Raw genomic sequence first — 26526 nt, 5'->3', positions numbered from 1 at the left:
TTATCTATCTCTTTCATTTTCAAAAAGAAAAACAAAAAGCTAAACCACAGTATCTGTCTAAATCTCTAATAAGTACGTAAAATTAAAATACATTCCAAAATTAAAACAACTCCGAAAATAATAATTAAAGACATACAAGCGTCTACTTTTTGAGCAGTAAATAAATGTCTTTCTTCGTTTTTTTTTTTCCTTTATTCACAGATTCTCATACTCAAATGTCCTGGGTAAACTCCTGCTAAAAAACAATCAATTTATTGATTATTTTCACCAAATATACACGATTAATTTAAAAAAAACAAGAAGAAAAAGCGTCGACTCCAATATTATTATTCGTTTTCTTCATGAGATTTTTGACGAACGAGTGGTTATATTTTATTTTATCATTACCAACTGCCTCGATCTTCCAACTAATTAGCGCCCCACATCACATTAACTCATAATAAATATTCTAAACCAAAACACGTTTAACAAGCTGTTTTTTTTTTGGTAAAAAAAAAAAACACATTTAACAAGCTTAAAGCAATTGGAGTAGAAGCAGAAAGAGCAAACCAGAAAATGGACGACGAAATCTGCAAGTTCTTCAAGGTATGGATCAAAGCCATTTCGTGCCTCTGTTATTGCTATTACGTTTCTTCAATAATGCCAAGAGGCTTCTTCAGGCTTCTCTCTCTTCTTCCCATCTTCTTCGTCTTCCTCCTTCTCCCATTAACCCTCCATTCTTTCCACCTCGGTGGGCCCACCACCTTCTTCCTTGTTTGGCTCTGCACTTCTAAACTCCTTCTTTTCTCCTTCGATCAAGGCCCTCTATCGCCCCTCCCTCCAAACATCCTCCATTTCGTACTCATCTCTTCTCTCCCAATCAAGATTAAACCTCAGATTCCCGCAAAGAACTCAGAAAAACGAGTCTCGAAATCGATTCTCTTCCTGAAAGTGCTTCTCCTCGCTGCCATTATCCGCGCTTACGACTACAGAGATTACCTCCACCCGCACTTCATCTTGTTCCTCTACTGCTGCCACATGTACCTCGGCTTGGAGCTCGTGCTGGCTCTCTGCGCAGCTCCGGCTCGAGTGTTCGGCTTCCAGATCGAGCCGCAGTTCAACGAGCCGTATCTCAGCACGTCGCTTCAGGACTTTTGGGGTCGTAGATGGAACCTCATGGTCACAGGTATCCTACGGCCCACAGTATACGACCCTATACGACGTTTATCTTGGAGCGTATTGGGCCCGTACAGCCCAATCCCAGCCACGTTGGCCACGTTCGCTGTGTCCGGTTTAATGCATGAGTTGATGTATTATTACCTTGCACGTGTGCCTCCCACGTGGGAGGTCACGTGGTTCTTTATGTTGCATGGCGTGTGCACCGCGGTTGAGGTGGAGGTGAAGAAGGCGGCAGGACGTCGTGGATGGAGGTTGCACCGGGCAGTGTCAGGGCCGGTCACGGTGTTGTTTTTGGCGGTCACCGGCAAGTGGTTGTTTTTTCCTCAGTTAATTAGAAATGGGGTGGATAGGAAGGCAATAAAGGAGTACTCAATAATGATACGTTTTGTGAAGTCCAGGTTATTACAGTGAGGTCGACACTGGGAATTGAAGCCATTCTATTGCGGTTTCGACTTAACCACCGTTGGTTGAATTGAATTATTAATTGTTGGGTGTTAATCTTTCAACTGTTCAAACAAATGCTTTCTCCGCTTTTCTTGACGAATGCATTTTTGATATATTTTATACTCTCTCTTGCTCATACTTTTTATGAGTTATGTTATATACTACATCTAGTTCTAATTATAAAAACTAGTTGATTAATTTGAAGAGATTAAGAAAATAAGTTGAGTTAGTTATTTGTAATAAATAGGTGTTGTCTTTCTTAAAATATCATTGCTAATCAAATGTATTTGCCAAAACTGTCATTATTCAAAGGACTATCTTGAGAAAAATATATAAATATAAGAGACAAAGTGAATTAGAGTCTTATATTTATGACCAAAATAAAAGTCGAATGAAATCTTATATTAAGAACCAAAGAGTATATTTTTTATTGCCTTTGATCAATTTTAACTAATGTTTTAGTTTGTATAATTTAGTTATATAAATAATCTGATACTACTTGCGATCCTTAATATAAGATCTCGTTTGACTTTTATTTTGATCCTAATTACTACTTCCGATCCTAATTATAAGAACTAGTTAACTAATTTGAAGAGATTAAAGAAATAAATTAAGTTAGTTATTTGTAATAAATAGGTGTTTTTTTTCCCAAATATACTTGCTAATCAAGTGTATTCACTAAAATTACCATTATTAGAAGGACTACTTTTAGAAAAAAAATACATAAATATAGGAGACAAAGCAGATTGGGGTCTTATTTAGAACTAAAATAAAAATCAAACGAAACCTTATATTAAGGACCAGAGGTAGTATAAAACTCTAATCCACTTTGTCTCTCATATTTATCCAGTTTTTCCTAAGATAATTTTCATAATAATAGTAATTCTAGTCAATACACTTGATTAGTAAAAATATTTTAAGAAAGATAATATCTACTTATTATAAATAAATAACTCAACAAATTTTTTTAATTTACTTAAATCAACTAATTAGTTCTTATACCATGATTATTAAGTGTTGATGTGAATGGAATCCACGTGATTGGACAGTTAATACCACCCTGGCTCGGTTTGGCGGGTATTGGTTTGATTGGTTTTGGTCAGAAAATATTTTCTTTTTCAGATTTTAGGAGTACTTTTTACTTGTTTGATTTTTATTCATTGGTTGAATTTTTTGGCTATGGATGATGGAACTAGAGAAGTTCATCAATCATCTCAAACTCATCTTCCAATTCACAGGGGTTTTAGTCCTATCTATGTCAACAATTAATTAAACAAAAGAAAGTTATCTATTGAGACCAACCACGTAGTCTCAATTAATGAATACTACTTAATTTTATGCATCACAAAAAGCGAAAATAATAATGGTTTTGAGAATTATTGATGGTATTGGGTTCTTCGTGATGAAGGTGATGGTTCGGAAATTATCAGTGATGGTTCCTTTTCAGCTGGCGGCTGTTGCCATTTGCCAATGTGGATGGATTCTGAGTGGGAAATCACAGCTTTTGCAGAGCTCATGACTCGCCTCTAACGAAATGGAAGATGTCACTTCTGAATCTGACTGTACCACCCTCATTAACTGTGTTCAGAGATGCTCTTAGTGGAAGGGTGATGCCATATTCTGATTGAAGACATCATTTTTACAGTATTTATTTATTTATTTAATAGACAAGCAGAGCTTGTAGTTGTAGGCAGGGATTGACCCCAGATGCTGGCATAAAGTATTTATTTAATATGGATAAAAATAGCACCATTTCGAACTTTCATTTTGCAGTCTTGTATGAAATTTGGAGTGTCCAATCCCAATCTGAAAATAAAAACCAGAGCCTGGTACGGACAAGAGAGCTAGAGAGGGGGAAAAAGAGGGAGAGAGAGAGATGTCAAGACCAGAGGGTATGCATAAACAAGAGTTCAATAACCTAATCAAGGTTCATCTCTCTGTCTTCTTCTCACTATCCTACTCTTTCTTCATTGGCTCTAGAATTCCCAAAGGCAAGCTCAGGTTCCTCTCTCTTTCCCCAGTCTTCTTCGTCTTCATCCTCCTCCCTCTCAAACTTTCCTCTGTTTTTCCCACTGGTCTTATCGCGCTGTTCATCACATGGCTCTCCACCCTCAAACTCGTCCTTTTCTCTTTCGATCTAGGCCCTCTCTCTTCTCACCAATCGAAATCTCTTCAGAATTTCCTCCTCATTTCTTGCCTCCCAATCAAAACCAGCCAAAACCCCAAGAAAACCCCCAAACTTCCCCTCAATTCCCCGATCAAATCCCTTCTCTTCGTTCTCCTTTTGCCAACTCTGAACCAGAAACAGAATCTCCACCCGATCCTACTCCTCGCTATCTACTGCTGCTTGCTGTATCTTCTAGTCGACGTCGTTTCTGGAATCTGCAATTCTTTTACGAAAGCCGTTTTCGGAATGGAGTTGGAAATGCCGTCCGATGAGCCCTACCTCTCAACATCGTTGCAGGACTTCTGGGGAAGACGGTGGAATCTCATGGTCACGAGCCTTCTGCGAGATGCCGCGTACAAGCCGGTGAGATCAATTTGTGGGCCTTTATTGGGCCGCACTGTTGGAGTCGTGGCGGCTTTCGTAGTTTCCGGGCTGATGCACGAGCTGATATTCTACTACGTCACGCGCGAGGCTCCGACGTGGGAGGTCACGTGGTTCTTTGTGCTCCACGGAGTAAGCGTGGTTGTGGAGTTTAGGGTCAAGAAATTGTTGGGCCGGCCCAAGGGGGGGTTTGTTCGGTTGTGTATGGGCCCATGATGGTGGCGTTTGTGATTGTCACGGCCCACTGGTGGTTCTTTACCCCGGTGGTGAGAAACGGGGCGGATGAGAGAGCCGCAAAAGAAATCATGAATCTTCTGGAATGGATGATGGGAAAAGCAGGCCTTACCTCATTGCATGGTTAAAAGTGTTCATTTGAACTTCTTGTTTCGGGGCTTACAGTCTCCAAAGACATCAAAAATTACCACTATGTCCGCTTCTTAATATAAGAGCTAGTTAACTAATTTGATTAGATTAAAAAAAATTAGTTAAGTTAGTTATTTGTAATAAATAAGTATTGTTTTTTTTAAAATATCTTTACGAATAAAGTGTAATAGCTAAAATTACTATTATTATAAAAACTATCTCTTCTCTTTTTTAAAATATCTTTACTAATAAAGTGCAATGACTACAACTACTATTTATTACAAAGACTACTTTAAAAAAATAGATAAATATGAGACGAAATGGATTGAGCTCTTATATTTAAGATCAAAATAAAAATCAAACAAATTCTTATATTAAGGACCGGAGATAATATTATACAATTCAAATCATTAACTCCAGGCATAATATTTTAGATGTGTTGTGTCACTCTATTCTATTTCTTTTTTCCTTCTTTTTTTTTAGATGAAAGGGCAAGCAAAAGCTTGGTAGAAGATATAGATGATATCTAGAAATTAAATTCCAAATGTCATCCTAAGGATCTATAAAACCCGGTTGACCGCAGCAACGCTTATCAGCTAAAAATAACCCTGAGTGCTCTGTTCTATTTCTGTAAGTCAAACTTTCATCCCTTATCATCCTGCGTCAATATATTCATCATACGTTTTCGTTTTATATATGTTCACTTTATCCCAACCTAATTAATTAGTAGCGTGTGGTTATATAAACTAAATTATTACTGCTATTCATAAACTATTCACCTTATATTTGTACATTTAATTTTTAATTGAGTTAATTGAAAGAGTTCACCTGGCAGTGCATTGCAATCTTGCATGAAACTAGATCTGTATTCAATTCCATACGTGATCCCAAATTCTTTAAAATTACGAGGATGAGCATAGCCTTTCAAAGAGAAAATGATAACAAACACTTTGAAGCCGCATCTCATTTTCTTATCCTAGAAAAATTTATTGTTATAGCAGATTGTATCCGCGCGACATTTTTATTTCCACAGTTTCATAAACCATCACCAAAGTTCGGAAAATGGTACATGACATTACCAAAATTCTCCTCCTCTCTAAACTTTTGACATATTTTATTTTTCAAGAAGATATTCTTCCATCAACTTATTGAACAAAAATACATACCTCAGTAACCTTGTCTACAGAGTCCTCAAAATGAATAAGGATCAGTTACAACAATATCAAGAGAGGAACTAATGAGGCAATAATGCATATTGAAACTTCACTGTCCGGCAAGAAATACATATGAACCCAACCTTGGAAGACACTGATAATTCACAATAACGACAACATGTTCTCTCCAGGAGCCAATCTGTGAACCACATTTTCTAATTCGTAAATAAATACCTTACGTGCAGAAATTTATTCGCCCTCATTCAGCACTGGTACTATGAGTGGTTTCATCTGTGCCAAATATACAATCGCCCACCTAGTAACGCAAAGGAAAGACCCATGTGAGCTCATTAAAACAAGGGGGAAAAAAATTGAACACGATTATTCACATATTAGAATTACTATTATCCGATGACAACGTTATCAAAAGCAAAATAACAATAAAGTTCATTAATTCAAGGCATACAATTTATATTCGGAAATTAGCTCTCAAAGAATAATACATATGATCTTCGTTTATGAAAACAGAAACATAATTGAATAAAGATATTTTCTTTTCCATGTCCTGTGTCCATCCAATCTCAAGTGAATAAGTAAATTACTGTTGTAAAATCATTTAGCTAGAATGCAGCTTTTGTATGACACGGCAGTTGTAAGAAACGACAGCCTTCTCTGCTAACTGAATCACAGACTACTCAGAACAGTAACATCACCAGAAGTATATTAGAATACTTTAAGCATACCCATAACCACAAACGAGGTATACAAGCCATACATGTTCCAATTCCTATTCTGACCAGCACAAAACAAAAGAAGAACACTAATCAAGGATGCACTTACATCATCCAGCAACATACTGTTGCAGTGATAACCAAAGTAAGGTGAAACCTGCAGTAGAGTGATAGACGTTCAGTAACATGTAAATGAGAATAGCACATAATTGCACAAGTGACGAATTACAAACGCAGCAAGAAATTGGGGTGAACAATCAATGACAACATCAAGCACTGATCAATATTCGGCACAATATGTGCAAGGGCGTATAGTAATATTTAAATCCAGTAAAGGAACTCGTGTGAAGGGTCTTGGCCCTCAGTGATACAAAAATGATAAAGAGTTAATTAAAGACAGAAGCATGGCAGCAGCTGGACTATATAGTTCTAGCAGCTAAAGATTTGAAGTAAAGTAGCATTTCCGAAACTATAGCCTATTTACGTTCTCTAGGTTGAGTAAAAATGCCCGTTAAAGTCAATTTATTCTCTGCAGGATGGGCATCAAACTGTTTCAATTATTAGGTAGCCTTCTCTGAATTCCATATTGATAGCTGAGTCCAAAATGGTAGAAAATACCATTCCATTTTATCTAAAAAACAAAAAGAAAAAGAAATACAATTCCAGATAAACAATGAAGAGTTATTATCGTCCAGCTTTATCTGCCTTAGTAATGAAAACGCAATTTTCCGCCATTCGCTCAAAAGGTGTACCGTTAAGATGCCAATAACAGAACCGACTTCCAACTTCAAAAAATCGACAAAATTTAAAAATGAAACAGCGAAGGACAAATTAGATCAGGAAACCATAAGCGGCTTCCAGTTATGTGGTTACTTCTCTGATAGCAAAAACAGTTAATAAAATAAGGCCATCCCGTAAACCACTCCACACATTAGTATAGAACCCTGAATCAACAAATGCAGTAACTCAAGCGTGATGAGGACCGGAACATCATCAAATACGTGAGAAGAAATCAAATTAAAGAAAATCCGAAGAACAGTTGAGAGACCAAATATATGCAGATTTCAGAAAGAAAAGAAGATGAGAATCATACAAATTAGTAGAAGGTCCTCTATTGCAGCAAATTCTGGTACAAAGGGCCGCAATTATCCCAATCACAACGAAAATTAGCGTTGTTATCAAGAAACCCATGCCGATTATACCAGATCCTAATCAGGATATGAATTCCTGCAACGAGGGTCAAGGAAAACGAACTAATTTTACATTCCAGTACAAGCAGAAACCAAAAAATTAAAACGTAAAAATAGTTTCGAGACCGCTTACTATTGAAATGAATCACAGAATCGCCCCTTCAATTGGTGTCCTTGTGCCGAGAAAGTGCAGGAAAAGAAAAAGCAGGATTTAGGAACAGGAAGATCTTACCCGGAGATCCGAAGCTCGTCGTCGTTTAGATCTCACGGTGCTGTGGCTTGATCTGCCCACTCGCGGCATATAGATCGTCCAATGATTGAATATGAACTGGGTTGGGCTTTAAACCCACTGGGAAAGAAAAGGCCTCTTGGTTTTTGGTGAAGGAAGAAAAGGCCTCTTTTTATTTGGGTCTTTGTTGGATCCAGTGATTCTTAATTTTGAATCCAATTCCATTGGGGTTGATTAATCGAAAATTTAAAAAAGAAAAATTACATCTCAGAATTCGATTTAATATTAAATCAATTTAAAAAGTATAATTATAGTATTTAATTAAAAAAACCATTTTAATTAGGTTAGTGATATTAATTTTTGAATTTAGTCGCAATATTATTTTAAGTCTTTAAGAACAATTATAGTTTTTAACATTTGTATTTTTAATTATGTTAAACTAGAGTAATAATAATATTTCCAAAATGAGGTGTTTAAAAAATTTAGGAAAATATTATAAAAATAAAGAAAGAATAATGGAGAAGAGAAGATAAAAATATTTCTTATTTATTTAAAGTACTAAATACATGATATATGCTCTCTATTTATAGTCACAACTTTATAATTTTAAAAGAATCTACCGATTACATAATAATAAAAAATAACTATAAATCATAAAGATAAAATAAGATAATAAAAGAGATATAAAATCTATATAAATATTATTATATTCATAATACTTTTTTTTAGATGTCTGTCACATGTTATTACTAGAAAGAAATATAATTTTTGTATATCAAGAAATGAGATTATTTTAAGTGTTTTCAAAAAAAACTTATTCTTATTTGTTGACTTGAAAAACTATAATACGGATGACATGTTCCATTTATAAATACATTTTCATACATATTAAATGTAGGATAATAAAAAATGAAGATTATGTTCGAATGAATAGATAAATGGGGTGAGGGGCATGATAAATCGCACAATTCTCTATATTCATACTACTTGTTAGGTGTTTTAATTTTTTTAAATTAATTTTTATATTACTTAGAGCTAGGGATTAGTTAAAGATTAGTTAACAATTAACATTCTCATTTGAAGGCGGCAAAAATGCGAGGCCGTTGGTTTTGTAAGAGGAAGCCGTCTCTTCGATCCATGTAAGATGGAGGGGAAACGCATATAAACGAAATGGAAAACCTTTCCCCGTCTTTTTTACTTCTTTTCCCTAAAACCCTAATTCTAAAATAGCAAAATAGGATTCTCATTCCTCGTCTTATTTCACACCGTAAGATTTCAGAATAATCATGGCCACGCTTCCCCTGTCAAGCCCGACCGACCTGGTCTCTTCCTCCTCAATTGCCACTCTAATTTACCCCAGTGCGTTCTCTTCCTCTTCCTTTGTTTCTTGCAACCCCAGAAGAAAAGGTTCCTTTGAACGCCAGAGTCGTCGTTCTGTGTCCGTCAGCTGCTCCTTCGCATTGCTTGACAATGCCAAGATTAAGGTGGTCGGCATCGGTGGTGGTGGCAACAATGCTGTTAATCGCATGATTGGTAGTGGTTTACAAGTGGGTTTTTTGGTTCTTCTCCCCTTCCCTTCTCTCTTCTTTTTTGGAATTTCAAATCTTTTCCTATGCTCTTACCCTGATGAAGTTCGGTTATTTTAGAATGCTCTTTTAATTGGGCATCTAGTTAAATGAATTATCTGTCAATGTGGTGCTATCTACCTAGAAGCCTCGGTGTTTTCCTGCATCTTTAAGTGATTACTGATGTTAAACTCTGATTCTTTTTTATTAGGGAGTAGACTTCTATGCAATAAATACTGATGCCCAGGCACTGTTACATTCTGCTTCCGAGAATCCAATTAAAATTGGGGAGCTTCTGACTCGTGGATTAGGTCAGGCACTCTCTCTCATTTGTTTTGGAGCTTCCTTTATTCGACTTTCCTGTGAATCTGAACTTATGTTCATGACTACAATCTATACTTGTGTGGCCTTTGATTGAAATTACTTGATAGAGATGTGCAGGTACTGGTGGGAATCCATTGTTGGGGGAGCAAGCTGCAGAGGAATCACAAGAATTAATTGCTAATGCTCTTAAAGGTTCAGATCTTGTGTTCATAACAGCTGGTATGGGTGGGGGCACAGGATCTGGTGCTGCCCCAGTTGTGGCACGAATATCAAAGGAGGCTGGTTATTTGACAGTTGGTGTGGTTACATATCCATTCAGTTTTGAAGGACGCAAAAGATCCTTGCAGGCAGGTGTCATTTTGTTCTTATTTGGAATATGATTTCATCATTTTATCTATCTAATAAATTACATTTTTAGCATTGTTTGTCATGAATTCATGCTATAGAGAAAATGCTGGAGCCAATGGTAATGTCAGTATGAATATAATGATTAAAGTTCTGAGCTGATAGCTCACCACAGTTAGAATTCTTTGAAAACATTAGTTTGTTATTTGAAATTTTGAAACTAACTATTTAGTTTCATTTGCTCTATCTTCAGGCACTGGAAGCCATAGAAAAACTGCAGAAAAATGTTGACACACTTATAGTAATACCAAATGATCGTCTGCTTGACATTGCTGATGAGCAGACACCTCTTCAGGACGCTTTTCTACTTGCAGATGACGTTTTACGCCAAGGAGTACAAGGAATAGCTGACATCATCACAGTGAGTTTATTGTGAATAATGTAATTATGTTTTCTCAAAAATATGGGTAACCTGTCAAAAGAAAGAGCCTCCATTGAAGCCCAAAGTACTAAAGCCCTGCATTCACACATTGTTGCATTCATAATTGAACTTTTACTCAACTAAGACATGTGTATGCTGGTTTTTATCGATAATATTAATGGCTATGTCATTGATTCACAGATACCTGGGCTGGTAAATGTGGATTTTGCTGATGTTAAAGCTGTGATGAAAGATTCTGGAACTGCAATGCTTGGAGTAGGTGTTTCCTCCAGCAAAAATCGTGCTGAAGAAGCAGCAGAACAGGCTACTTTGGCTCCTCTAATTGGATCATCTATCCAGTCAGCTACTGGAATTGTATATAACATTACTGGAGGAAAGGACATAACCCTACAAGAGGTGAACAGAGTGTCTCAGGTACTAAATCATTTCATCATATCAGCACTCGTCAAATAAACATTCTGTTATTTACCTCTTCAACCTTCTGAATTAGAAATGTATCATATCAGTACAGAAATTACTCCTAGAATCATGTTGGATAATGGTTATTGATTTTATGTGACTCCAATTTGAGTTCTGCAACGTTTGAATTTTTGATATGCTTGTTCTTTTTTTCGGTGGACTGGTTTTGCAATGTCTATTGTGTCCTTTTAATACTTAATCTGCAATTTTTTATCTTATTATTATTTTTAAAGTAATGACGCCAGGAACATTTTGTGTCTTAAAAATTTATCTTTTTTTCTATATTTAATTGCATGGTAAACAGACCTAATAATATTTGACTTGCCTCAATACTGGAGCTTTGAGCCTTTGATGAACAACCCAGCACTTCATTAGAAAAGCAATATAGTTTCTACTTTCATGCAGCTGAGGATCATTAGTTCTTTCTCAGAAGGACCTAATTTAATGTCTAGGATTTTACTATTTTGTTTGCTTTTGATTGACGGTTGCCTTGTGCTGTTTTCCCTGATCATTTGCTTCCTTTCTGCATCCTCTTTCCTCGAGCTCTATCTTGAACACTGGTAATTCGCAGGTTGTGACAAGTTTGGCAGATCCTTCTGCTAATATTATATTTGGGGCTGTTGTTGATGATCGCTACAATGGAGAGATTCATGTGACTATAATCGCAACCGGCTTCTCACAGTCATTTCAGAAGACACTACTAACAGATCCTAAGGCTGCAAAGCTGGCTAATAAGAAGGATGGAGGCCAAGAAAGCAAGGCAATGTCTCCTCCACTCTCAACAGCTCCATCATCTAGAGCATCCTCACGAAGGCTCTTCTTTTAGTTGCTTGCTTAGGTCTTTTTACCTTGTGATTTTATTCTTCTGTAGTCAAGTTTTGCTGTAGTTATTCGATTGTATATTGATCTTGAAGCTTAATTGAGAGATATATTGCTGTCATTTTAGCAGGGTGAGATATGAATATGAAGCATCTGCCTCAGATTCCAAGTTGTGGTTTGTTTCTTTTTTCTTGATACATTCGGTATTAGATTAATCATTTACGAGTAACGCAAAACCCTCCGCAAGTGCTGAAACAGTTTTTTCCCCCGTTCTAGCGACATTGATCTACTATCACATCCAAAGCTAATCATAGTTCACTGAATTCTATCAAACAATAAGATAGATAGATCCTAATTACTTTATTCAAGATTAGTCGAAATTTGTAAAAACAAAATGTGGGTCCTGTGTAATGCAAGTCCAAAATATGAACATTATTTATAATTGATAAATAATATTTCTCGTTATATTTCATGAAATCAGTAAAAATTGATTTATTGCGAATCGAACAAATAGTAATTTCTAATTAATATTCATACCCCTCGTGCCTCCAGCCATCCCCGAGGTATGCAAAAATTTGATATGATGCAAGTAAAATTAATACGTTCAGAAAGACGAGACAAATTGTAGGCAAGCAATGACAAAGATTTCTCTTATATTCATGCTGCAAGAATTTTAAAACAACTTATTTACACAACGATTGAAGTGTGAGGGAAAAATGCTTATTCAAATATATTCACACTACCGTGCTACAATGTTTTTCCCAGAACAATCAAGGACAACTCTGGAACTGTAATAAAATATCAATTGATTGCATACATATCGTTCTCTCCTAGCCTACAAGGACAAACGCGTGCCCAGTAATTACCGGTATAGTATTGCACCTTTCACAAGAATATGGATGCTTCAGCTTTTGGAATAAAGGAGAATACACCGTGACCAAATATTTCATGCACAGATGATAGCAAATGTCCAGCATCGATGTCATCCTTCCAAGCCTGAGCAAGAGTTGCCGATACCTTACCTTGTTGACCTCCAACCTCTCTTCCTTGGTTTCTTTCATTTAATAACTGACGACTCACAGAGGATATGCCGGCATTAGAAGCTACCATTGAATTGGAAAATCCACCTGGCGTGCCTTGCATATCAACTGGCAAGGAGTTCATTGGCATCAAACCTCCAGAAACATCTGTTGCAATTTTCTTCAGTGGAGGTTGCTGCATTAGATTGTCTGTGCTGGCTTTACGTTTGCCTTCATTCATCGGGAAATAAGAAATGGCACAAGGATCAAAAAATTAAAAACTCAAGGTTTAATGTAGACTTAGGAAAAATGAGTACCGAAAGAAGCAACTAAATTGATGGAGAAGGTTAGTTCTAAGGGGAAAAAGTTTAAGGGCAATCACAAACTCATGCCTCAGTACCCTTTCAATGAAACGCAACTGACATATTGAAGGTTCTTAATCCATCATTTTGAAATTTCTCTCGTAGTGATGTACCAATTTACTACGTTAAGCTTCTTTGTGAAAAGGAAATCATACTTGGCGTTGCTGTGACCACTTTTCCACAGCCGCTTGAAAAAGCACGAGTAGAAGCAGGAGAGAGCATACGGCTGTAGACTTTGGCTCTTTCGTGAATACATTGGCCTGCGGCGCACTGAAATGTTTATGAGTTCAGTAATTAGCCTGAGGGATGTTCAAGAGAAAAGAACTAGATCCCTATTCAGTAAAACCTATTTATTTTATAGGATGAACTAACCAGCAATGCTCCATAAACTTGCCATGCTTCATCCCTCTTTAATGCGTTTTTCTGTTTCTCAATTTGCATTTCTGGCTCAAGAAGGAGTAGATATGCCTCAAGATTCGGAAGTATAAGCATGCGAACCTGCTCAAATTGAAAAGACACCATAACTGTCTGAATCCAATATACTGAAGGTCTTACATCACCAAAGAAGAACACATGCATGCATGCATATGATTGCAATGAGAAACAGGGATTAACAGTTGCATATATTTGAGATGCTAAAGGAGAAGCCTCTTTGTGTCTCTGGTATATCATGTCGAGCTTTTATGTAACTAACCATATTTACTCAAACAGACAGCCACACAGCTCTCTAGTTTGAGTCATAGCTCATAGCTCACAAGAAAGAAATAATTTATGTCAAAACTGAAAACAGCTTCATGAAGGTCAGAGATACCATGTTGGATCCAAGAGCTGCTATCCCTTTAATTGCACCATAATGTTGAGGTAGAGATTTTTTAGGGTCCAAGAAAGCATGAAGCAATGTCTTTGTCACACGTGGCTGAAGGTTATGATAAACATGCCCAAATCTGCGAATTTTCAGACTCAGAGAATAAGATTCAAAATACTGAGGGAACATAGCATGTTTATCATATTTCTATTCTTCTGTAATTTGAATTACTCAGAAAAAAGGTCACCCACCCTTTGCATATTGAAGCAACCAGGTTTGCACTGAAGTTTCTGAGTTCCCAGTGATTATCAGATAGTCTATTCCCTAGCCTTTTTGCAACAAGGCAGGTCATAATAGATGGCATCAGTTGATGTAACTGACAATGGAAAGACGATATTAGATGGCCAATCAAATCAAAGTCCATTTGCATTAATTACGGCTAAACATTAGTAGAGTATAACAGCCATCCATGTGTGACCCAAAAAAGGTAGAATTGTTCGGTCTATGCATGGTAACTAATAATTAATCAATCTCAGCAGAGTTTCACACGCAAAAGAAAGAAGATAATAATCATCTGGAGTTAATACGTTATAGATGTAAATGCATTTACAAAATTAGCACCATACTTACATAGGGCTCTATGTGTATGTGAGGATTTTGCGTAAGGCTCCGAACAAGGCGTATTGAAGCAAATAAAAGATTTAAATTATTTGAATTTCGAGCCACCTGAAATGATATTTGGAAAAAAGGATAAAGTTGACGAACGGATGGCTTTCAAACAAGAAATGTAGTGCACAAGGTCAAGAGAAAACAATAACATTGATAAAATCTTGACTGTACCTGATCAGCAACAAAGTATGAGAAATAAGGAACCAAAGGATGGAGCCCTGAATCTGTTGCCAAGCTAATTAATGCTCTATTAAAGAGAACGGTATTTGGCTTGTTTAATATCAGCTCAGTTATTTTGTTGAAGTAAAGCTGTAGAGGAAAACAAAGTTTATAGAGGTTTACCATAAGAAAATGAAACCCAAAAAAAAAAAAAAAAACTGTGCATGCAGTATGATAGTTAGTGCATACCTGAAGCTCTCTTGAAATTACATGTTTAACAGGTAATTTAATATCAACAGGAAGTCCATCTTCCTTATAGTCGGGTTTTCTTGTGTCAAAGGGAGCTGCAAGTAACCATAAAACAGACTGAAATGACAATGGAAGGGAAAATCAAAGGACTGAAACGACAATGGACAGGAAAATCAAACTTTGCCATCATAATATTATGGCTCGTAGTAATTAAAAGAGAATGCACATTATAAATTCAAAATTTTGCATTGCAAAAAATCAAGAGCATATAGCTGGCAGGTGGTAATGCACCTACATCCGGTGCACTAGGGACATGCATATAGTTTAATTGCACCTCAGTTGATAAAAATACCTTCAATTGGAGCGTTTTCAGGAATTGCAGGCTGTACGCCTTCAATTGCCAGCCAATGAGAGGCAACTGACGTATCAAGAGGTGCTTTTGGCAGTGGTGCTTCAATCACCTATTCAAATTGGGAGCAATGTCAAGATTGAGAATCATTTCAGAAAGTGGCTCGACCTTTTTAGTACACGAATCTTATACTTAGTGGATACTTACATCCTTAAATTCAACATCTTTGTCATCAACGTAGAACAAATCCTTGTGTCCATCAGCTCTTTTGAACCGCAGAGGATCATTAGAGGTGAAACCATATATTGGCTGATAAATAAATGCAAGAAGTAAATGAAACCAAAAAGAGTATCATAAGAAAAACAGCAATTCCAACATAATGAGAGCAGATTGGAACTGGCATTAAAGATTTTATGGGTAAACACTAAACATAAACACAACACACCAAATAGAGAAGCACATGGTAACTTTCCTAGCATGCTACAATTTACCGCCCACACATGCTTACACTGGCAGAGACATGACATCTTTATGTAGATATGCCACCACGGCTTTATAGGTTCCCAGCTCACAAAAGCCAAGCCAGTCATAAAGGACGTGAGTTCATGTGCATGAACTGTACAAAAGTCTAGCCTCTTGAAGCCCAATTTTCAAAGGGAGATTACAGACTACACGCATGGTCAAATTCACAAAATTTTTGGACCAGCACTGCAGAATTTTTTACCAATCTACAAAGCATCAATGGTGCCATTCACTGTAATATGACATCTCTACCATTGAACTATGGCACATACCAATCACGCACTGAAGCATCATCAAAAATCTTAAACTGAAAAGTGTGATCCTATAAACTAGTCTAACACTTCCTGGTTCCAGCACACTTCTTGTACCTGCTTGTCAAACAAATTCAGAGACATACTTAACGGAACTCCCATATGCAGCTTTTTGAAATTTTGTTTCTGATAGTTATATGGTGTGTGTGTGTGTGTGTGTGTGAGTGATGTGAAGTGTAAGAATCTCTCACATGTTTTGACTATGTTAGATTTATCTATTCATCTATTATCAAGGGTCTTTAAATGAAATTTACATTTTCTTTGAACAAGATCGTAACATTGTTGTGCCGTTACTTTCCCTTTCCTTTTCCTTTTCCTTTTCTATCCCCACTACGCCGCAACTCCCTCAAGGCATATTTCCAGAGAAGTGTTTCGGGTAAAAAAGAAAAAGAACAAGAACAAGAAGAAGCAATTTTTTATGCAAGGAAAAGAGGAGTGCTTGGATAAGCTGAATTGAATAACAAACATGATGCAAAACAGAAAATAATCCATCTGAATCTGACCGGTTGTCCATGAACTCTTACCTACTAAACCAAGAGATAATATTGGGAAAAAAGCTCGTACGTGTGGAAAGATTTAAGCATGGAACTACCATTAAAATGTATCCATGGTCTTTTCAAATTCAATCGAGGTTACCATTCCTAACATGTAACTGACACTAATAACAGAGACACAGCGTAAAGCAACTTACCTCCAGATTTCTTAATTTAAGTGCACTATCCACATCATCTGACGTAAGAACAGTTCGCTTTGAATGGCGCATGCATTTTATAGACTCCTATACATGAGAATGAACAAAGAGATTTGTCATCCACTAGCACTAGCACATGATCAACACAAACCACTTGAACATTCTACTTAATGACAGCTCTCAAGTGGCCCACATTTTACATTTAAATTTGCCCAAACAAGGGCGTTATCGTAGCTGCTTCTTAATAGTTAATACCTGCATAATTTCGCGAACCCTGTACTCCACATCGGGAGCGAGAGCGAGGGCGACATCAGGAGACAAATTGGGGATGCCAATGCTCTGCGCAATGACTTCAATTGACTCTTTCGGAACGGCACTCATCTCAATTCACCTTCTTTGCTAATCAATCAATGGTCGCAGAGGCCTTCCACAGATTTGGCAGAACAATCAACAAAAACCTAGCTGAACACTAGCATAATAAATAATTCAGGTTTCCAGTAAATGAAAATCGAATAATCAAGTGGCTATATTTGTCCAAGACTCAATTAGAAGCATTCTGCATTTCCCGTCCTGAATCGGACAGTGTTGGTTGAAATAAATGAAAAAAAAAAAAAGAGGAAAATAGGGAATTTGATGCGTTTAGGACAATCAGGACTGCAAAGCGAGGGAAACTTTAAATAAACATTATTTTTTGAAAAAAAATAGATAAATATATTGTTAATTACAGATGTTAAGAACAAATTTTTGGCCACCAAATAAAAATGTTAATAATAGTTAAACATTTTAAAATATTATAAAATTCATTTTTAAAGACTGTCAAGATGGAAATAAAATTATACGGAGTTATATGAAATATGGGAAGAAAGAACAGAAAACTTTTGAAGAAACTTATATGAATCTTAACGTGACTTACATTATTTATAACATCTTTATATAAATTTTATATAATTTGATTTAAATAATTATTTAAATTAGAAGTGTAATGCCAATGAATTGGGTGTTGTAGCCAAATGTTGTGTTTAAAGAAGTGTTTGAATAGAAACCAAACCATGATTTTAGAAATATTTTTACGGTTTACGAAGTAAAGTAAATATATGAAAAATTTGTCTCGTTTTGCAAAAAAGTACTTCTAAATCCATAGTTTTGAAGGTTGCCAAACACTAAATTGTTCAAGAAAAACTGCATCCCTTCTTAGAATTAAACCAAGCTGATTATAAAAGCTTTTGCTAGTTTCGTTCCTTGTTTGTAATGAAACTCTTGTAAATATTTTTGATTAATAATACATCTTTTCACTCCAAAAAAAAAGAAACTACATCCCTTCGTAATGTAGTTTTTCCCCCCCTAAAACGTCGATTTTTCTCTAAATATCCTGATTTAAAAATTTCTAATTAATTAAACATGTTCACTAACTAAGCAATCTCTTCTAATTAATAAATTTTATTAAAGACCATTCTGAAATTTTATAAGAATTGATTAGTTCTTAATTAATTTTTTTAATATAGATAAAGTTAATAAGTACTTATAAAATACATTGGAGGAGTATTGTTAAGAAGCCAGCATGGTTCATACAATTTTGGTTCCAAATAGTCTTAAAACGATTGACATGTACATGAGCAGTAAATTTTCTCATCACTGATGTTTGTTGAAGTTAACCCTACGCACATACGAACACTTCAAGATAGAATGAATTTTAATTGAATGATCATTATTTTAATAAGATTATTTATTTTAAATAATATCCCATAGATAATTTCAGGAGAAAAAGGAATAATTTGAAATATATAGCAATCCCCTGGAAAAAAATTATTTCTAAGGGATTATTTGAAACAGCCATATCGACGACTTCGAATGCTTTTAACGAGACTCAAACCAAATATAGAGCAATCCATCCTACATTGCCGTAATGAAGAACGTATACTTTCATATTATGCTGGAAAAGTAGAGATTCAACCTGGGGCTGCCAATGAATCCATTCAATGCACATATCCACGGAAAGAAGCAAGAAATTTACTCCGATTCATCATTCAAGGTTACCATGACATGTGGAAAAATATTTTTACAATAGTCAACGAATCAATGGAATATTTAGAAGGGCCAAAAAAAAAAAGGGAATATTTAGAGGGAAAAAACTACCCATACCACGCGTTAGGATAACATTTAAAATCTAAATTGAAACCTTCTAGGAAAATCTACCAGAGTTCAGTTTTAAAAAAAAAAAACAGAGAAAACCTACCAGAGTTACGTCCAAAGAAAAATGGCATCCCAGGTTCTGAGATAGGAACCAATATTAATGTCTGGGCCTTCTGGCTAGGAACAAGTGATCAAGTGATCAAGTGCAGGCTTAAGCATTCACACAATTACAAAATAGATAGACAGCAGACACGCACACAACAGTAGAATCTGCCAGTAAGCATATAGTTATCTTACAAAGCCTTCCAAGACTTCAACGACTTCAAAGGCGGTGACAAATCACTCATAAAAAAAGTCAGGAAACCCAGTTACAGTATAACAACTCACAACAAGACACATAGGTGAGAGGAGAAGGCAATCGAGTCCCTGAATCAGTATCATTACTTTTTTTGCCAACTCCAGAATCAGTATCCTTACAAAAATTTGATCAACAGAAATATAACACCAACCAAAACCACTATACCAACAACTGCTAAAAGCAAACACAAGCAGGAGCAACCACCCTTCGTACGCTTATTCAAAACTGCCAAGTTCTTCTGCACCCTCTGTTTCACACCACAAAAGGAACAATAAAGGCATGCTTTTTAACCAAAACTTCAACAATATTGAATTATCACTTTTCAAAAGACAAAACAATATCAGTACGGATATATTGAGTAAATTGCAAGTTATTTTATCAGATAAAGTTATAGAATAAAATGTATGTGTTACCCGCAGCCGAGAATCTGTAACATCTACTTGCTGGTCCAAGTCATCCTGACAGGGAAGTCAACAGGATTCAATTTTAAAGACACAGATAAAGATGGGCCAACAAAAAGTAGGAAGAAAAGCACATCTACAATTTGCAGAGAAAGGGAGCATACAATGAGTCTTGTGTGTAAATCCAGTTCTTCATTTACAGCCAGTGCAATATGTTTTGTACTTGTTACAGTCTGCTCCAATTTCTCAAGGCCCTCATCTTGCTCTGATTGAGTACCATTCCAGATCAAGATCCAAAGTATAAAACTACAATATATTTGAATTTTCAAACTATTCAAATTAACTGACCGCTCATAATTTGCCGTTGAAGTCCAACAAGTCCACCGTTATCCAAGCCAACTGTTCTGGTCATGGCATCAGCCGGTTTTGTATCTGGTCCAAGCAAACTATCCCTGTTTGCAAAGCCAGACATATTCAATGTTGATGCCATTTGGTTAACTTTTGACCTCAAATTTGCAATCATGTCCTTACGCCGATTCAGCTCCTTGTCAGATCTGTCATCATCAAATGAGGCTTCAGATAAAGATAATGAAACTTTAAGATCTAGGGAAAGAAAAAGGCACTGCCTTTACTATGGCCTCTTGGTTAGTACCAGAATAGAGTATAGCCCTAGAGACATCCCAGCAAAGAGATCACTGTGACAAGGAATATTCTTCAAAACATTAATTTCAAAAATTGAAAGTTCAGAGGATTGGAGTCACCGAACTCTCTCTGCTGTGATAGCAAGACCCATTCTTACTGACAAAAAAAATCAATTATTAAACACTCACATAGGCTGTTTCCCAGGAAGCTTTGACAGAAGGGATTGCAAGCTATCAAGTCTAGTCCCTAATATTGTTATCTTCCTTCTTATAGCAGATGCATGGCGCTGGGTTTCAGGTCCAGATGTAGCAAACGAAGTCCGTTCAGAAATCATGCCACTGATATCATCAGCAAGTTTCACGGCTTCATTATATTCCTTCATCCATGAGTCTGAAGACGATGCCATTGGCCTGACAAAAATTGACAAAATAAATCATTGCTAGGTGAAAAGAATACAGTATCTACACGCAAACGGTAAGCAGGATGTCACATTAAGTGATGTAACCTAGAATCTAGGATTATCAACCAAAATTCAAATATTATCTGGCAATATAGAGAACTTTTCCAATCCATATGATAAGCAAGATACATGTTAACAAAATAGTCCAATGTCCAAAAGGATTGCAATCTACCACCCTCTGGATGCATTGAATAACCGTGGAGACATTACAGCAAGCTTGTCTTATTCAACTAAGGTATATTCATCTCAAGCAACAGCACAAACAAATAAATTTCTTCCGGGAAACAACAAATTTTCAAGCAACCAAACAGAATATAAAGAAAAATAAAATAGTTTGCACCGATGATATAAAGATAAGGTGAACTTTATCCACCACTAGATGAATTTACAGTTCTACACCATTCTACTTTAGGTGTTTGGTTAACATTCAAATTACTTCTATAAGTAAAACACGGTATCTCATGGGCGTAAGTTAAAACTAATGCTTGTCACCGAAAAAAAAAATTAAAACTAATGCTCCCTGTATGATTTGCAGCAAGGAAGAGGTATCAATTTTATGTTCTCACCAGCTATTGAAAAAGGATAGAAATTCCCATTCAACAGAGAAATTATATGATATTCAGTAAATATTTTGATGTCTGATCAAGTCATCTATACTTCAACAACGTCCCACCGAAGTGATCAATTATATTGATGCACCAGAAGAGCTCATAATTAAAAAAAATTAAGAATTTGAAATTTATACAAACTAGAATTAATTCGTTTGAGGATCGCCCTGGGGATTGGGGGTAGGAGATAAAAGTGATAAACCAAACTATTCCCAACAACCGTAGGGCCCCCGGGCAATAAACCTCCTAGAACACCATAATTGACATATAAATGAAATCAAAAGATCAGGAAACAACACATACGTCCCCTTAAAACGCCATTTTCAGCACATTTACGTAATGAAATTTGAAAGATTCTGCCCTAAACAACATACATAGGTTCAACAGATCCAAGATTTCAATTCGAAAGGAAAATCGACCTCCGATTGAACAAACGGAATAGGGTGCACCTTTAAGGAGGCGAGAATTCTCGTCTGGGGGATTCTAGAGGATGGGGGTTCGAGGATGGCGATCAATTTAATATCTTCTACACGCGATCAAGATTCACAGAGCGTTACGTACGGCTCGACCACCAACCGGCGACTTTTGTCCGCTCCCGTCGTCGTCTACCTCGCCCAAGTATGAAGCCTTGCCGTTGAAAATGCTTTATCACCGCCGTGTCGTTTTTCGTGGCGATTGCGCGATAAGCATCGTCACATGCTTCTTTTCTTGGTTTCGGCAGCGATTTGATGCGGGAACGCACAGGGAGCGATTCCTGCTCCCCGCACGTGTTTCATTTCATGATACGTATCTGGTTTTTTTTACACCAGTTTCATGGTACGCATCAAACCGGATACATGCTACCACGCCACCTTTTAACGGTAGTATATAGATTCAGTTAGCTAATTTCAAAAAATTAATAAAATTAAAAAATCATTTAATTATAATTTATGTTACATTTTTTTTAAATATTTATGTGTATAATTAGATTAATTTTTTTAAAAAAGATTGATTTGAGTAGATTAAGAAAATTTATTAATACTCTTACTATCATGTGATGAAATATTTAAAATGTACAATTAATATAGAAACTAATTTTAAATAAATAAATAAATAAATATAAAAAACAAAGTATATTATCATCTTATATTTATGATTAAATTGAATATTAAGCATAAAAGGTAATATATAATTATATTCATCAAATGAATTAAGGGTGAGTATTCAGTTTTTCGGTTCGGTTATCAGTGATAACTGAATTAACCAAATAACCGAATAAAGCAAATTTTAAACACCGAACCGAAATCGAACTAACCGAAATATTTCAATTTAGTTAACCAGTTAATCGAAACATATAAATATAAAAAGTGATTTTAAATTAAAAATAATAATAAAACACAATTATAACCATTAATTAATAAATATTTCATCATTCAATGTGATTTATTATAACCATATTTATTGAATATAAATATATTTAAAGAGTTCATATAAACCCACATATATATATTTATTATAATAATATTTATTAAATATAAATATATAATATATTTATTTCGGTTTTTCAGTTATAACTGAAATTTTTTTTTCTACTAACAGAACTGAACACCAAAACCGAATTATTTGAAAAATAAAAACTGAATATGTAACCAAAAACTAAAATAACCAAACTGAAAAACCGAAATTAATTCAGTTGATTTGATTTTCAGCTATGGTTTTGTTTTGTTCACCCCTAAAATAAATGGTGCCATTTCTTTCAAATTTCGCACAGGAACATTAGGTCGATGAGGAATCAAGTTTGGAAAAGTAATCAGCGGTTGATCAATCGCCCAATGAACATTTGCAAACATACTATTATAGCCGTTAACAAGATTTTTGTTCTAGGAAAGGAATTATATCTCCCGCTCATTACTTGTTGGGAGTATTTAGATTAGCTTTTTAAGAGTAATTTTATAATATATATAAAATATTCACAGAGAATTTTGTTTGATTTATATGAAAGTATTTCTGGAAAATTGATACAAACCCAAGTTGAATTTTTACTAGTCACCCAAATTTTTATCAGTAGCCATGCCAACAAAAAAAGATCATTTCAAAGCAATTTTTTAATTTTTTTTAGAAGTGGTGATATGTTGCCACATTAGTCGACTATCTATTAAATACTACTTCCGGTTTTTAATACTATCTCCGATCCTAATTATAAGAGCTAGTTGACTAATTTGAAGAGATTAAAGAAGTAAGTTGAGTTAGTTATTTGTCCTAAATAGGTGTTGTTTTTCCTAAAATATCTTTGATAATAAAGTGTATTGACTAAAACTATCATTGTTAAAAAGGTTGCTTTGGAAAAAAATGTATAAATATGAGAGACAAAATGGATTGGGATCTTATATTTATGACCAAAATAAAAGTCAAACAGGGTCTTATATTAAGGACCGGAGGTAGTATAAAAACTCGTTTGATTTTTCTTTCGGTCTTAAATATAAGATCTCAATCCACCTTGTCTTTCATATTTATTTATTTATTTCAAAGTAGTGCGTATAACAATGATAATTGTAACTAATACACTTGATTAGTAAAGATATTTTAGGAAAGATAATACATATTTATAACGAACTTCCTTAATCTGTTCAAATTAGTCAACTAACTTTTATATTAAAAAATGGATGTAGTATAAGAACTATTACCTATGATCTACAAATGAGATATTATAAATAGAATCGAAGGTAGAAGTTAACCAATTTGAGTAAGTTGAGAAAATTAGTTAAGTTAGTTATTTGTAATAAATATGTACTTTTTTTCCTAGTATGTCGTTGTTAGTCATGTGTATTAGCTAGAATTACCACTTAATAAAACATTTAACATTTACAATTACTATAAATACTGCAGTGAAAAAAATGAATAAATATGAAAGACAAAGTAAATTAAGGCCTTATATTAAGGATTAAATTAATAATATCAAACCAGCTCTTATATTAAAAACTAGAGATAATATTACTAAGAAAATGTGTTTAGTTGTTCTTTAGTTTGGTAATGAAATTTACTTTTAATTAAAAGCAATAAAGGTGTCGCGTCTATTGCCTCCCATCTTTCACTATCGTCATCTCCTCCTGTTTTGATCTCTTCCATTCTATTATCATCATCTACTTCCCAGTGAACATCTTCCTCTGAGGAGGTTTATTTTCCATAAATGTCTTTTTCTAGAGAGGTGTTTAAATAGAAACCAAATCATAATTTTAAAAATGTTTTTACAATTTATGAATTAAATATATAGAGGGGTTTATTTTGTTTTGCCAAAAAATATTTCTTAAAAGTATTTCTGAGAGTTATCAAACACCTCCTAAATCTTATTTCTTTGCAGATAGTCAGATTTGCGAACAAACTAAGATTTTCACGCTTCTGTGGGATTTGTATTAGCAGATATGCTCAGATTTGCTATTTGCTATTTTTTTTTTAAACACGTTGTCATGTTATTCTTAGTTATAAGAGCCATAAAAAGGCATCGTTCATCAACATGCACAAGTTACAAATAATGCAATTCATTGGGAAATTATTTTTCTTTTTGGCATAATATGAATTGAGAATGATAATGAATCAAATAATACGCCGACAAAATGATATACTCTTCTGGTCCTTATTATAAGACCCCATTTGACTTTTTATTTGGTCCTAATTATAAGACCCCAATCCATTTTGTCTCTTATATTTATGCATTTTTTTCAAGATAATCCTTCTAATAATGATAGTTTTAGTCAATATACTTAATTAGCAAGGATATTTTAGGAATGACAACATTTATTTATTATAAATAACCAACTTAACTTATTTTCTTAATCTCCTCAAATCAGTTAATTGGGTCTTATAATTAGGACCGGAGGAGTATAAGATTACAAATTAAATTAAACTGCATCAAGTCTAGTGTACGATTCAATATGTGGTTAATAAATGAGATAACATATTCCGGCATAAGTTTTCTGTGTCTCTTGTTTCTTTTTTGATTAAATCGGAATCAATATTTTTACCCAAAAAATTGGCATGAATATAATGCTATTTATTTTAAACTTATTTGTCATATCAACTCATTTTATTCCACCTACAAATAATACTCCTCCGATCCTTAATATAATACTCATTTAACTAATCTGATTAGATTAAGAAAGTTAGGTAAGTTAGTTAATTATAAGAAAAGTGACACATTTTTTCCAAAACACCATAATCATCTTTCTTAATACTCCTTCTCTCTTTTACTTGATTATAGTTGATGAAATATCCATAGGGGTAATTTAGAGAAAATTGATAAATATGATAAACGGGTCTTATATTTAGGACTAAAATTAACTCAAGAATTGAATCTTATATTAAGAACCGGAGGAGTATCAAATTAGTTAAAATTAATAAAAAATAACGTGTGTGTATATATGTGTGTGTAAGAATATACTTTTTTTTGTCCTAAATACATTTAGGGTAAGTGAGAAAGATAACAAGTAAGAAAATGAATGAACAAAATGTATAAAAAAATATAATGAGAGAGTTTACGAAAAAAAAAAGAAAACAATAAATAATTAGAAGTAAAATTTAAAAAATATTAAATGTTAAAATAAATTTAAATTAACCTCTTGTGTTTGAAATACGGTTAATCAAATGAATTAATCCTGCTACGGGCTAGGGAATGATCAATGAATCAAACACTCGAGCTTATAGATAAAATTACAAATTAAAATTAGGGAAAACCATATTGAAGGTACCTATACTTTCTCTCAATTTTGAATTTGGTACCTATGTGTTTTTTTCCCTTTTAATTAAACATTTAATTTTATCTTTTTAGCAACATTAGCTCTTATAACTTTGTTCTATTGATATTTTTAGTCTCTACATGAGGATTAATGATATTAATAGAGCAAAATTAAAGATTTAGTTAATAACAAAAAACACATAGGTACCAAATTGAAAATTTAAAAAAAATATAGGTACCTCCAATATGGTTTTCCCTTAAAATTAAACTACAGTGAAAAAGAAAGTGTCCCGCACGACCCCCTCGCAAATA

General features: G+C 34.7%; 5 protein-coding genes and 1 pseudogene across 8 annotated transcripts; 3 read left to right on the top strand and 3 right to left on the bottom strand.

Moving 5' to 3' along the window:
• The first annotated feature begins 555 nt into the window (after positions 1-555).
• LOC114725942 (long-chain-alcohol O-fatty-acyltransferase-like) lies at positions 556-1569 on the top strand. The gene has a single exon (XM_028912505.1). The coding sequence runs from the start codon at positions 556-558 to the stop codon at positions 1567-1569; it is 1014 nt and encodes a 337-aa protein (XP_028768338.1).
• A 1887-nt stretch (positions 1570-3456) lies between these two features.
• LOC114726476 (probable long-chain-alcohol O-fatty-acyltransferase 5) lies at positions 3457-4582 on the top strand (annotated as a pseudogene).
• A 1015-nt stretch (positions 4583-5597) lies between these two features.
• On the bottom strand, positions 5598-7872 carry LOC114726509 (V-type proton ATPase subunit e1). 2 transcript variants are annotated; one of them, XM_028913126.1, is made up of 4 exons: positions 7821-7872; positions 7492-7625; positions 6508-6555; positions 5598-5983 (listed from the first exon to the last, which is right to left on the bottom strand). In XM_028913126.1, the coding sequence occupies exons 2-4, from the start codon at positions 7587-7589 to the stop codon at positions 5917-5919; spliced, it is 213 nt and encodes a 70-aa protein (XP_028768959.1). In that variant the 5' UTR covers positions 7590-7625; positions 7821-7872; the 3' UTR covers positions 5598-5916. The 2 variants fall into 2 exon arrangements, with proteins under 2 accessions (XP_028768959.1, XP_028768953.1); XM_028913120.1 differs by having other exon boundaries at positions 7722-7844.
• A 1139-nt stretch (positions 7873-9011) lies between these two features.
• LOC114726466 (cell division protein FtsZ homolog 1, chloroplastic) lies at positions 9012-11949 on the top strand. Its single transcript, XM_028913074.1, has 6 exons — positions 9012-9364; positions 9594-9693; positions 9824-10053; positions 10305-10472; positions 10674-10907; positions 11524-11949. The coding sequence occupies exons 1-6, from the start codon at positions 9104-9106 to the stop codon at positions 11776-11778; spliced, it is 1248 nt and encodes a 415-aa protein (XP_028768907.1). The 5' UTR covers positions 9012-9103; the 3' UTR covers positions 11779-11949.
• A 458-nt stretch (positions 11950-12407) lies between these two features.
• On the bottom strand, positions 12408-17831 carry LOC114726454 (transcription initiation factor TFIID subunit 6). 2 transcript variants are annotated; one of them, XM_028913061.1, is made up of 13 exons: positions 17821-17831; positions 17163-17369; positions 16908-16994; positions 15591-15692; positions 15387-15495; positions 15035-15129; positions 14798-14935; positions 14588-14683; positions 14209-14333; positions 13964-14096; positions 13525-13650; positions 13308-13422; positions 12408-13021 (listed from the first exon to the last, which is right to left on the bottom strand). In XM_028913061.1, the coding sequence occupies exons 2-13, from the start codon at positions 17286-17288 to the stop codon at positions 12657-12659; spliced, it is 1617 nt and encodes a 538-aa protein (XP_028768894.1). In that variant the 5' UTR covers positions 17289-17369; positions 17821-17831; the 3' UTR covers positions 12408-12656. The 2 variants fall into 2 exon arrangements, with proteins under 2 accessions (XP_028768894.1, XP_028768885.1); XM_028913052.1 differs by lacking the exon at positions 17821-17831 and having other exon boundaries at positions 17163-17460.
• A 1319-nt stretch (positions 17832-19150) lies between these two features.
• Positions 19151-22198, bottom strand: LOC114726493 (syntaxin-52-like). Of its 2 annotated transcripts, none has more exons than XM_028913102.1 (6): positions 21956-22198; positions 20627-20848; positions 20145-20350; positions 19961-20061; positions 19809-19853; positions 19151-19642 (listed from the first exon to the last, which is right to left on the bottom strand). In XM_028913102.1, the coding sequence occupies exons 2-6, from the start codon at positions 20842-20844 to the stop codon at positions 19511-19513; spliced, it is 702 nt and encodes a 233-aa protein (XP_028768935.1). In that variant the 5' UTR covers positions 20845-20848; positions 21956-22198; the 3' UTR covers positions 19151-19510. The 2 variants fall into 2 exon arrangements, with proteins under 2 accessions (XP_028768935.1, XP_028768941.1); XM_028913108.1 differs by lacking the exon at positions 21956-22198 and adding an exon at positions 21465-21548.
• Between the last annotated feature and the right edge of the window lie 4328 nt (positions 22199-26526).

The sequence above is a fragment of the Neltuma alba genome, unplaced genomic scaffold (genome assembly GCF_004799145.2).
Source record: "Neltuma alba isolate B1F8T4 unplaced genomic scaffold, ASM479914v2 tig00002420_pilon, whole genome shotgun sequence".
NCBI classification, from domain to species: domain Eukaryota; kingdom Viridiplantae; phylum Streptophyta; class Magnoliopsida; order Fabales; family Fabaceae; genus Neltuma; species Neltuma alba.
The sequence above is the reverse complement of the archived record's forward strand: the minus strand, read 5'-3'. Positions and strand labels throughout refer to the sequence as shown.

Coding starts and splice junctions, on each gene's coding strand:
- LOC114725942 (XM_028912505.1), top strand. CDS start 556: ATGGACGACGAAATCTGCAAGTTCTTCAAGGTATGGATCAAAGCCATT.
- LOC114726493 (XM_028913102.1), bottom strand. CDS start 20,844: ATGGCATCGTCTTCAGACTCATGGATGAAGGAATATAATGAAGCCGTG. Junction 20,351..20,626: donor CTTCCTGGGAAACAGCCTAT/GTGAGTGTTTAA, acceptor TGATGATGACAG/ATCTGACAAGGAGCTGAATC. Junction 20,062..20,144: donor TCAACGGCAAATTATGAGCG/GTCAGTTAATTT, acceptor GTACTCAATCAG/AGCAAGATGAGGGCCTTGAG.
- LOC114726454 (XM_028913061.1), bottom strand. CDS start 17,288: ATGAGTGCCGTTCCGAAAGAGTCAATTGAAGTCATTGCGCAGAGCATT. Junction 15,693..16,907: donor TTAAATTAAGAAATCTGGAG/GTAAGTTGCTTT, acceptor TTTATTTATCAG/CCAATATATGGTTTCACCTC. Junction 14,097..14,208: donor GTTGCTTCAATATGCAAAGG/GTGGGTGACCTT, acceptor GAAAATTCGCAG/ATTTGGGCATGTTTATCATA.
- LOC114726466 (XM_028913074.1), top strand. CDS start 9,104: ATGGCCACGCTTCCCCTGTCAAGCCCGACCGACCTGGTCTCTTCCTCC. Junction 10,473..10,673: donor GAATAGCTGACATCATCACA/GTGAGTTTATTG, acceptor ATTGATTCACAG/ATACCTGGGCTGGTAAATGT. Junction 10,908..11,523: donor AGGTGAACAGAGTGTCTCAG/GTACTAAATCAT, acceptor GGTAATTCGCAG/GTTGTGACAAGTTTGGCAGA.
- LOC114726509 (XM_028913126.1), bottom strand. CDS start 7,589: ATGGGTTTCTTGATAACAACGCTAATTTTCGTTGTGATTGGGATAATT. Junction 6,556..7,491: donor AGAGGACCTTCTACTAATTT/GTATGATTCTCA, acceptor ACTCTACTGCAG/GTTTCACCTTACTTTGGTTA. Junction 5,984..6,507: donor ACAGTATGTTGCTGGATGAT/GTAAGTGCATCC, acceptor TTGCGTTACTAG/GTGGGCGATTGTATATTTGG.